The sequence below is a fragment of the Fistularia commersonii genome, chromosome 8 (genome assembly GCF_037954325.1).
Source record: "Fistularia commersonii isolate RoL2024-O1a breed Wild chromosome 8, RoL_Fcom_v1.0, whole genome shotgun sequence".
Lineage (NCBI taxonomy): Eukaryota > Metazoa > Chordata > Actinopteri > Syngnathiformes > Fistulariidae > Fistularia > Fistularia commersonii.
This window is the reverse complement of record NC_141291.1, coordinates 11,462,503-11,474,573: the sequence shown is the minus strand read 5'-3', so window position 1 is coordinate 11,474,573 and position 12,071 is coordinate 11,462,503. Positions and strand designations below refer to the sequence as shown.

The following is a 12,071-nucleotide window of genomic DNA, read 5'->3' as shown; positions in this document are numbered from 1 at the left end:
ACCTGATTGAACCTGGTTCTTTACCTCTTTTTTACACTCTCTGTTGCTCTGGACTGTTGACCAAAAGTACTTGAAATCCTCCGCCTTAAACTTCACTCCTTGTAGCCTCACTGTTCCACCAGAGTTCCTCTCATTCACACACATATGCTATGTCTTGCTGTGACTACTTTTCATTCCTCTCCTTTCCAGCGCCTACCTCCAGCTCCCTAGATTTTCCTCAACCTGTTCACTGCTCTAACTGCAGATCACAATGTCATCTGCAAACATCATGGTCCATGGAGATTCCTGTCTAACCTCATCTGTCAGCCTGTCTATCACTACTGCAAACAAGAAGGGGCTCAGAGCTGATCGCTGGTGGAGTCCACCTCCACCTTGAACTTCTCTGTTACACCTACACCTGCTACACCCCTGTCACACAGCTCGCATATATGTCCTGCACCAGTCTAACATACTTCTCTGCCACTCCAGATTTCCTCATACAATATCAGAGCTCCTCTCTTGGCACCCTATCATATGCTTTTTCTAGTTCTACAAACACAAAATGTAGCTCCCTCTGGCCTTCTCTGTATGTCTCTGTACTCTTTCTAGGCATGAAGCCATATTGCTGTTCACAAATGCTGACTTGTGCTCTCAGTCTAGTTTCCACTACTCTTTCCCATAACTTCATTATATGGCTCATCAACTTTATCGCTCTATAGTTGCTGCAATTCTGCATCTGTCAATACATTTCCCTCTCTATCCTTAATCACCTGGACTTGTTGTACATCCTTTCCATCATTATTTCTCTGTTTCACCACCCTGTATAGATCATTCTCTCCCTCCTTAATGTCCAACTGAGCATACAAGTGATTGTATTGTCACGCCCTTTGTTTTGCCTTTGCTACCTCTATTTTTACCTTACGTTGTATCTCCCTGTACTCCTGTCTGATCTCTTCAGTCTTCTCAGTGTCCCGCTTCTTTGCTAACCAGTCCTCATTCCACCACCATCTACTTTCCTTCCAGATGACACACCAAGTACTCTCCTACCTACTCCTACTCCATTTCTCTTTCTGTCAGTACCATGATAGTACAACTTAGAACCTTTACCCAAGCTTCTCATCTCACTACCTCTCCACCTGGTCTCCTGGATACACAGCATATCCACTTTACTTCTCTGCATCATGTCAACCAACTCTTTACCTTTTCCTGTCATTGTCTCAATATTTAAAGTCCCTACTCCCAGTCCCAGACTCTTGCCTTTCCTCTTCTCTCTCTGCTTCCAAACACGCCTTCCTCCTCTCCTTCTTCGACCCACAGTTGCCCAATTGCCACTGGTACCCTGTAGGTTATCGACACCGATGGTGGTTGTTTTTAACCCAGGCCTTGTCCGATCTAGTATGAAATTCTTAAGCTTGATTCAATATTTGGTTTTGGCACAAGTTTTACGCTGGATGCCCTTCCTGACACAATGCTCTGCATTTGTCTGTTTGGGACTGGCTCAGGGAGACACTGGCCCATGTCTCCCCCTGAGGCTGGCTCAGGGAGAAACTGGTCCCTGCCCATCTGAGGCTGCATTAGGCCAGTATCAGAAGTATCAACAGATATTTGGCTTTCTAAGGTGAACTTCAGGAAGTCTTTCTCTGTGACCAGCTTTAGAAACAGTGCAAACCTGAATCATATTACAGTTGGGTTATGAATGAAACTCAACCCAGACCTATTTAAAGGTGCCTCTTGGTCAAGGATCTTTCTCTATTCAAGCGATTCATTATCAATAATTTGATGATTGCCTTTTTTTCCACACTGAGAGACACCTATCATGCTTTGGGTGCTTGTGGTCTTTTAATCATACTGTATAAAAGCACATTTGTATCACTTTCCAATGGATTTTACATGGAGAGGATGATGAAGTGCAAAGAAAATTGAGTCCACAACTGTGTTTTAGTGGAAAAAGTCCCACTCCCACAACCATAAAATACTTTTGTATTTGAATATGTTGTGAACGCTCATTGATTAAGCTTGGAATAACAATGTGAGATGACTAGACCAGATATTACGAGCAAACCTATGGTTGTAGCCTGAGACAGAGGAGGGATAATGCCATCAGGTGTTGTGTTGTTGTTAGAAAGATATTTACCCTGCATTCAAGATTTGGAAGGGAGTTCAGGTGTGTATAAATTATTGGTCTTATTGATTTATCTTCAATATAGAATAAACTGATGTTGTTTATTTTGACAAAGATGGAGTAAGATACGGATAGAGTATGCATGAGGGGATATAAGATAGTCCTTGGTGGGAACTCTGCTCTCAGTCACATCGGGAGCCTCATTAGTATGCCACGTAGGAACTCCAGTGGGATCAGGAGAGTGAAGTACTTTAAAAGGAATGTGATGTCTGCCCTTCTAAGCTAGGGAAATACCTTTGTGTGCCACAGTAGGCGCAGAATCACATTTTCATCAGCCGCAAAACACAGCGTGAAATGACAGTGACATGGTGAGGCTGCTTTCAAAGGCCCTGAAAGCTCACTTGCTGATGCGAGTACTGTGTCAAATGCGGCTTCTATATGGAATGGAGGTGGTCAGTGCTAACGTCTTTTTTTGTTAGGAGACTGGGGTTCAACACAACCAAACGGGCCCCTGTGTTGAATTTAGAGGGATCGAATTGCCAAAAGTAAATATCGTGTTTATAATTGAGTCTAACTGGAACATATTTGAATGTCTGAGTGGTGATGTAGATATACTGTAGGTGGGAACATGACAACTCTGGTCAGGGAAACAAAGAGTCACTGAAAAGCTCAACATCTTAATATTGAATTAGATAATCCTCAGCATTGATGTACAAAAAGAATACTCTTCCAGGACAAGGACATTGCTTTTGGTTCAGTGAGAAAACTGAATAATACCAATAATTCCACTTTCGCACAAAACTCCTAGTCCAGGATATCTTTGTCTGTATTTGCTGAATTAATGCTGTTCATAATGAGCTCCTACCCAGCGTGGGCCAGGAAAAGAAAACACTGCAAGATCTCTTAAATCCTTCAAATCGGATGGCGTAGAATTATAACCGGAGTTTTGCCGCAAGTGGCACCCAAAGCCCAGAGCTTTTTTTTTGTAACATACATTAAGTAGTTTTGAGATGATAAAAAGCATTCAGTGCCCCCTTTGTTTCATCTGCAGGGCAAATTCTTTTTGCAAGTGAAGATTGGATACACGATCGGCCACAGTGTTTCCCTCATTTCTCTAACAACCGCCATCGTGATCCTCTGCATCTTCAGGTGAGTGAAGAAACCAGGGCTGACTGTGGTTACGTTTTGGTTTTATATTCCATAAGGTCTTGTTTTGAATATTCAAAATTTTCACTTACACATTTAGTTATTGAGGAAAATCTCTCAGATCCAAGCAAAGCTGAAGGCTAAGGTTGTAAATATGGGAGGGAGTTAAGATGTAAACGCTCTGAATAAAACAAGCCGTCACTCAAATTTCACAGTCCCTTGAATTCCAGACTCTTTTGACAGCACATATCTGCCAGTCTTTGAGCTGTGTACGATGGAATAAAGGGACAGATGCATATATTCTAAAAGACTTTGTATGCTTGCATCGTGTTTCCTCGCAAACTACAACAATGCAGAGAAATTTAAGCAACTGACAATTGATGCGCAGTCTTCAGTTTTACGTGCTGGTACTTTTGTATTACATCATTGGGGTATCACTTTTTGGAAAAAAGCTAGCCCTAAAAAATCAATCTATCTATCTATAGATAGAAAAAAAAACATAAACCTAAGCACTGATCCTTTATGTTCACTCCCAAGGCAAAGAAAGAGGTGATGCATTGCAGCGGGTATTTTCTCTCTCCCACCAGGTCATACATCCTTCATACTTGAGCCACTAAATCTAATACAGAGCCCAAGGGATGGTGGGAGAGTTACAATACAGAAGGATACCCTTTTCTCACTACAGGAAATTGCTTTTTCATAGTATTTTTTTCATGTGCTTCCTGTAGTTTGTCCCTGGCAAGCTGGTGTGTGTGTAACTGAATTAGTTGCCGATCACACCTGCAACAGGTGTGAAAGTGTGTCAATCCTCACTGCCAAAAGTAGACCAAGTCAAGATTATTAAAGAAAAGAGAAAATATGATATCCTTGCAAGCAGCTGAAGAAGAGCAGTAGGTGCTAAGGTCAGGTGGGGGCTAGAGGGGAGATGGCGGATGTTATAATGAAGGATATTTAGGGCGCCAGGGATGGAGGGTGTCCCACCTGGTCCTCGAAGGTTTCACAGACAGTGGGAAGGAAATCAGATTTCTGTTTCAAGAGATGCTGCCATTGTAAAAGTGCTTTACGGAGGGGTAAAAACCTCAAGCTGGAAATGTTCTCACCCTCTTACCCATCTGTGTGATGCCGAAGCCGTAGATGTCCTTCACAAGTATCATGTATGTAGATACAGTACTTTTAATGGAATGCCCCACGTACACGTAATGCACTACATTACTGTAAATTGCCAGCCATCTCTCTGGGATTTTATATTATTGTTGCTAATCCCTTGTATATTTTCTTCATTTTTTTTCTACATATTTCATCTCCCCTATCAAGGACAGAAAATGAAAAATGAGGCTAGGCGCTTGCTGTCAGAAATTCTTCTCTGTAACTGTTTTGTAAGACCACACTCGACAGACATATGTCTTTTTGAAGAGTGCGGCTTTCTAGGGGTTGGGGGGGCTGCACCAACCCAATCAAACCAATGTTTGATCAGTCCAAACAAATCAAACTACAATGATATGTTCCTGTTTTATACATTCTCAGGGTCTGGGCGTATTTGACTGAGAAATGTGGAGTTTACGGTACACACAGGAGGATGTACAAGGAACATTCTCGATCCAAAATCGACACTCTACGTTTGATGAAATGTGAAATTTGTAATTTCAGCATTCCATCCTCTATCAGAGAGCAGACCCTAGCCTGTTTATTTTTCCTCTAGAAATTAAGAAAATAAAGGCCAACTTGTTAATTTGAGGGTTTGTTTTTTATTTTCCTTGGTTTTTCAATGCTTATTTGATGACCAGACTGGCTCCAGCAGCTCTGTGGGTCTTAAGGGAACACTTGTGATTAAATCTCTCCGTCCCACTCTGCATGCAAATAAACATCTATGTTGTAGCTATTGGCGAAGTCCAAACCAGTTATTTTTTTAATGAATGGTTCAAGGCAGACAAACACTTCCCCACTTCCCCTTCATTCTCCACTGGTAATTAAACAGAATAAATCAGATAAATGCAAACTTGGTCTTTGAGTTGCTTTAAACCAAATGACGAGATGTTTGACGTACTGGTATCCACCTTCTAAATCAAGTTCAGGATATTCAAGTGTGGTTTGTTGGATTTTTGTTTTGGAGCGCGTACTTGTTTATTTGTTAGGAGACTGCACAAGAAGATCCTGGTCACAGTTCAAATTTGAATTGGATTTCGGCTACCCTCTCATGCAGCGTCCACTACATATAGATGTCTTTAAATTGTTCACATTATTTGAACTTTGGTCTGCGCTACCAATATACGTACATCAATCCTCATCCTCACAAATGAGGATGTGATGATAGAAATTTTGAAAATCGTGCAACCAAATGAAACAGTGATGAGAAAATTATGATATAATGTGATTGTGATCCAATGATGAACTAATATTGTAAATTTTTCTGCTACATTGTTGTGTTCCAATTAGTTTATTGACACAAGGATTCTAGTCACCATGCTGATGATAATCAGGTGTCAAAAATCGACAAAAAGATTTTTTATTCACCTTCAATTTGTTCCTCTCAATGTACAATATGCACAGCGGTTTGTGAGCAGTTGTTGTTTTGCATTTTTCACAAAATGTGTTTATAAATGTGTGAAATTGTTCTCAGACGCTATTACTTTACACTGTTGTGGAAGTCTGTCAGACTCTGATAACAGACAGAGATTTACCTGATCACAGGCTGGGGTTGCGGGAATGAGGCTGGTTGAGGCTACAATGATTTTTGAGGCGGCACTGTGGGGACTAAGTATCATAAAGGATAGAGGACCTTGACAGTTGCTTTGTTAAATGTTGGTCAATCAATTTCTTTTATCCCCTTATCTCCTTCCAGGAAACTCCACTGCACCAGGAACTACATCCACATGCATCTGTTTGTGTCATTCATCCTGAAAGCTATCGCCGTGTTAATCAAAGACGTGGTCCTCTATGAAGTTGGGGACGTGGACAACTGCTCCCAGAGCTCGGTGGGTTACTCGACCGGAATGCCGCCATTTATGCGGGCGTGTAAAAGGTGTCTTTAAACCTTAAAGATAATTTGCTTTTCAAAGAGCTTGCCTGGGGAACATGACAAACGGGCTGGGGAGAGGTGATGTCTGGCTGATTATGCGTCTCAGACAGCCTAATAAGTGGTCTTCCACTTGCAAGTCCGCATAAAGAGATTTTATTAATAGTTACTTTTTGACAAATGCTAGGTGGGCTTTTAAGGGTCAGCCTAATCTACACTCATTTCACTGGACTTCTATTTTGCAGCAAGTGGCAGCAAATATAATCTATTATAAAACACCCAAAATAACAAATCAAGCTAAATTCCAGGCAAGATTTTCTGAGCACATAATCTTTAATTTATGGTTTGCAGAGTTTTACCCTCACAATTTTTTTTTTAATTTCAGATTTGCCTCTTTTGAGTGAGCAATTTTTGAGTTTTTCTCCCAGAGTGGCTCACATTTGTAAAATAGCAAGTAAACTTTGCTGGAACGTAAAAACAAGCAGCCATTAATTCTGGGCTTGGAATTCAAGTTATGTCTAAACTTTATGTTGTCCAGATTACACAATGCTGATATTTTCACATACTGCTGCCCCTGTATCTTGCGGGCCAAGACGTGGTCTCATTTAATTGAAGTTTTTCTCCCTCGTGATGTTTGATTTAGATATATTACCCGCTGTTTAATGTTTACCTACAACCTGTTGGCCATGTTAATGAAGGAAGCACGACACATGGGGAAAGAAAATGTCTGGATTCACTCTTGGGTACTTTAAACTGATGGTAAAGCAATGATGTTAAGTAAAATAATAGGGCACTGACAAATTATTGTATTTGTGGGAAAGGGAAACACAAGAAAAGTCTGATGGGAAATTTCATTGTATAAGAAAGAAATAAAAACTGAAATATAATGGACAGGGGGGATATTTACTTTTTTGGGGTAAAAGTTTAATATAATAATAACGTTTATGAGTCACCTCACTGAGGCTGAAGACATGGAGTCCAGCTGGTCCAATGATGTTTACAAGCCATTAACACCCGGACCACCGTGTTTTAAAAATCCCTCAGTCATTTGTCTACATTGCTTCAGACCGCCAAGCCAGAGACCCAAGGGTCCCCTCGGAGGCTGCAGTTTCGCCCGTGAGCACGAGGTTTATGTTTTGCAGTGCAGCTACAGGATGAGGAGAGCCATGGCTGTGTCTATTTAGAGTGTTCCCCGTCCAACTCCAGTGTGTTAATGGAATACGGTTGACGGGAGCCAGCTGTCACTATGAATGGCTGCAAAGGACATTATAGAAACAGGTTCGTCCCCGCGGTCCTTAATGTGACCCCATCTTTACTTCCATTCCAACTAGCTGGCTCATACTGCTGTAACTTTGTTTACATGCATGTGCAGGGAGTGATTCATCATCTGTCACCCAGAGTGTCGGAGGGGCGCCTTGGAAGCGCTTTCATTTTTTCACCGTTTAATTGCTGCAGACAAAGCCAATAAGAAATGAATTACTTAAGATACCTTCGGATTTGTAACAGAGTTCCAGCAGGAAATTTGATCTGATTTGCATGCATTAATATTAGCAGAGGTACGGTCCACTCATTTGGATCCATTTTACCCCTCTCAGCGTGTAAAGTGGGAATTAATTCTTTGTCACAAAAAATCCTTTCAACTTCACCACCGGCTGTATAATGAGCTGTCCAAACTCTCAGCCAAGAAGTGAAAACAACTATGCAGCAAGCTACATTTATTGCTTCATGTCTTTCAAGGAAACACCAGAGCCGTGTGGAAATCTATGTAATTGTAAATGGTAATTTAATTGGTCTTGAGGGACTAGCAGCTTCCTGAACAGTCTTGTGGGTTTCCATCCATTTTTTGAATGCACAGGCAAACTGATTCACTCAGTGTTGAGTGTTTTCTTCTTGTCCCTTAAGATTCAACCATGTCTTACCTGTGGGTGTGTCCACGGATGTCCCTCCCTGCTCCCTTCATAATTTGCATTAATTCTTTGCTCGTGTTTTGTCTTTAGGGTCCTTAAGCAAGAGCTTGTTACACCATTAAGGTTAGCCTCAGACAAAAAAAACAAACAAACATGGGTATGAATAGTAAAACTGTCCCTTTTTGAGTAAGTGCGCAGCCTTGAATTTATAATAACTTCATTCATACAACTGGTGATGCTGAGGAATGGAAGAAATGGACCAGTTTTTTTTGCCCTAAGCGGCTGTTAGCTCTGCCTCCGTAATGACAGGCAAAGAGGGCTTCAATGCTCTTTCTCATTGGCTTTTCAATAATCACCCATATGCCATTATTACTGTCTTTTGTTTGTCTTTTTCATTTACTTTTAATTTATACTCTGAGTAATTCCACAACCAACTTTTGTTTTTTGTTGTGTTCTCAACTAGGTCAGTTTTTATTTTCTTTCTTTGACTTCACCAGGGAATCATTATTTTTTTGCACTACTTGGCTTAATTCGTGTCAACCTTTTGTTCCTTTCTTTGCAACACAAAGCTTTGAACTGTTTCTCATCTGCTTGGTTTGTTGTTGGATTTGTCCCGCCGGCTTTTCACACCCTTAACTGAAACTCAGTTTGTCGGCATTGTCAGTGTGCAGGTGCCTTCTGCACGTTTGCTTGAAACACCAGCCGTACCGAAGCTTCTACTAAAAAGCAACTTAATTTGCCTTTGCTTAAAATTTCATTTGAGAATTACCATTGCTGCCACTGTGAAGGAACTCTAAAACTTGCTCTGACACTGTACAAATTGTATAAGTTAAAATAATTAACCTTTCTGGAAACATTGTTTTTGCATCTTTTACAAAAGAAAACATTTGAAGTTAACATTGTGAATGTAACACTGCAGCTTGTTTTTTTTTTTTTTTAATGGACTTGGCATAAGCTAGAAAATCCTCTGGTTAGAAATAATATATACACACATAGAGATTCCTTAGCACATCAGTCATTACTGGTATTTCTGCTGATATTATCTATACTAATAATCTTTTCTCTGTAGCTGTTGGGCTCCATGTAAAGTGGCAGCTGCTCATGTTCTGAGAAGATTGGGAGGCATCATGACATAAACTATGAATGAGACTGCTGGATACTCTCTGTGTCAGTCTTCAATTATGATTAATGATGCTAATGTCCCTATGAAGTGCCCCTCCCAACCCCCGCAGAGATTCGGGCGACACGTCTGAATCAGTTTTTCTCTTGGTGATCCACCCATTTATCACTCAGCTCTGGAAAATATGTTTTCATTTACAACGGGTCTTATTTGTCATTGTTCAGGCTGTAATATATCTGAATCGATCTCTGAAACAAGAAAATGCAGTTTTCATTATTCCATGATTCACATCTTCACTCTTCAGTGTTTCTGTGTTGCCTTCACCTGCCAGATCTGTTTCTCCGTCAATAACGTACCTCCAACTAGTTCTCTCTAGTTCTCAAATACACCCACCTTCGTTTCTAGCTCCTCCACGAGCTCAACCCATTCAACCTCAGCGGGTGACTTTTGACTCTGTATTCTGTATTGATATTCTGATGACATCCTCCCCGTGGGCTCTCGCTCATGTGCATCTGCGTAGCCTGAATCCTGTGCGGTGTAATCAGGTTCAGTGTCCATGAATATTCGGAGACCGGAAAAACAAAAACACATCCTGTGTGCATCAACCCACACATGCCATTTTGAAACATTTTTATTCATGACCCTGAGCGTCACATTCAACGGTAGCCTCGCCGTTCAGGGTTTAGTGGGTACAGGCTGAATTTTCACATGATTTGTCAATCCTGATGGAGAAGTTGTTGCCTGACATCTCTGTCGAAACATCTCTGCACTTTGCCGGCTTTGGCGTCCTCCATATGGAAAGAACAACATGGAGAGATCCCTAGTCTATAGGCTACAAATCTGAATTTCTTTACATTTATTTGTGCAATGTGCATTGTGCATTGTGCATTGTTTGAAAGTAAATTTAATTCTTATGCTTTATGGTGGGTAACTAATGGCTTAATTCAATTATTATTTGCCTGTTTATTCAAGCCAATCAAGCGTAAGACATATTAATGTTAACGTTAATATAATTCGGAATGGAGAGGGCCTTATTCGGCAAATATTATTTCAGCCTATAGCAATTTCAGGTGTGCAGATGAGTCAGGAGAAGATAATGTACTTTATTGATCCCCACAGGGAAAATTTGTTGTCACAGCAGTGCTTCACATAAATAGAAGAAACAAGTGACAATAACAGCATCATAACAGAATGGAAAAAAAAAACAAGGGAAAATTGGATAAGCATTGATGAGAATGAAGCGACAACAAGGAGGATAAGAAAAAATACATAACGGAATTAGGACATTACATGCATGAATGAGGAAGTGGTAGCCCAGATGCACCTCTGACGGGTCAGAGTTGTGTGCTGTCCTGTTGTACAGTCTAACAGCCGTGGGCACAAAGGAGCGTCTGAAGCATTCACTTTTGCACCGGGATAGGATGAGCCGCTCACAAAAACTCTTCTGAAGGAATTCTTTTCCGCTCGCTATCCCACAAATGTATTATGCATGTGATAGTCCTGGATGAATATCAGATAAAGCGGGCCTGTTCAATGAATTAAGGCAGCCTGAACCAAAATAACAATGCATCACAATGCAACTGTGCTAATGTACCTGTTCTGTCTCTGCACTCATGGTGTCTCGGTAGATCATCGTGAGAGTATGTGTTTCTGTGTTGCATTTCCCCACTTGTAGGTTGGCTGCAAAGCTGTGATGGTGTTCTTCCAGTATTGCATCATGGCCAGCTTCTTCTGGCTGCTGGTGGAAGGCCTCTACCTTCATGCTTTGCTAGCCGTTTCCTTCTTCTCTGAGCGGAAGTACTTTTGGGCTTACATTTTGATTGGCTGGGGTGAGTTTGGCCAACTCATATATCTTTGTACATTTGTGCTTTCCCACTTATACATTTCTCTGGCTTTAAGCTTAAGGGGGGGGGTTCTAACCTTTGCCAGTGGGTTGCGGCGCTGACTTCAGTGTTCTCTCATATCTTGCTTCCCAGGTGGTCCAACTGTTTTCATCACTGCTTGGAGTATTGCTAAAGCTTACTATAACGATGTGGGGTAAGAAAAACACTGTGATACAGGTCGTGCAAATCCCACACAACTGTATATTCATGCCCTGACTGGCTCATTTCTGTACACAATTATGGTCTGCTGTATCACCAGGTGCTGGGATATTATAGAGAACACTGATGTTTTCTGGTGGATCATTAAAACCCCAATCTTGGCCTCAATCTTGGTGAGTTGGCAAATTCTTTGTCCTGTAAAAGTACAGTTCCAAATGAAAAAAAAAACAGATATTTCTCAAAGACAATATCAGATGGAGAATTAAAAACGTATTACATTTCTTGTTCTGGAATCCCTACTTTATCACAGCATGACCAACAGATTCTTATGACCTTTCCTCACTTGGGTTAGCAGATTAATAAGTCCATTTGTTTTTCTTGACTGACGGGTTGTTATCTTAGTCACTGTGTTGTAGAATGGTCTGACTTTCTGGATGACAAAAAAAGTATATGTATGTATGTACATACATATAATTCATACTCTACATGCTTTGCAAGTGTATCATTAGTGCATCAAATACTTGTTCTCCCCACTGTGTGTGTGTGTGTGTGTGTGTGTGTGTGTGTGTGTGTGTGTGTGTGTGTGTGTGTGTGTGTGTGTGTGTGTGCGTGTGTGTGTGCGTGCGTGCGTGTGCGTGCGTGCGTGCGTGTGTGCATGCATGTATGTATGTATATGTATGTATGTGTATGTATATATGCATGTATGTATGTATATTTTTCTTATTCTAATGTTCATTTAAAA

The 12,071-nt window shown here is 40.9% G+C and overlaps 1 protein-coding gene across 1 annotated transcript in view; it reads left to right on the top strand.

Moving 5' to 3' along the window:
- vipr1b (vasoactive intestinal peptide receptor 1b) overlaps positions 1 to 12,071 on the top strand; it is a 47,583-nt gene that overhangs the window by 25,916 nt on the left and 9,596 nt on the right. The window contains exons 5-9 of the mRNA XM_086151137.1: positions 3,153 to 3,250; positions 6,087 to 6,219; positions 10,963 to 11,116; positions 11,264 to 11,324; positions 11,430 to 11,502. Of these exons, the coding sequence (XP_086007263.1) occupies positions 3,153 to 3,250; positions 6,087 to 6,219; positions 10,963 to 11,116; positions 11,264 to 11,324; positions 11,430 to 11,502 (519 nt within the window). The remainder of the gene's footprint in view (positions 1 to 3,152; positions 3,251 to 6,086; positions 6,220 to 10,962; positions 11,117 to 11,263; positions 11,325 to 11,429; positions 11,503 to 12,071) is intronic.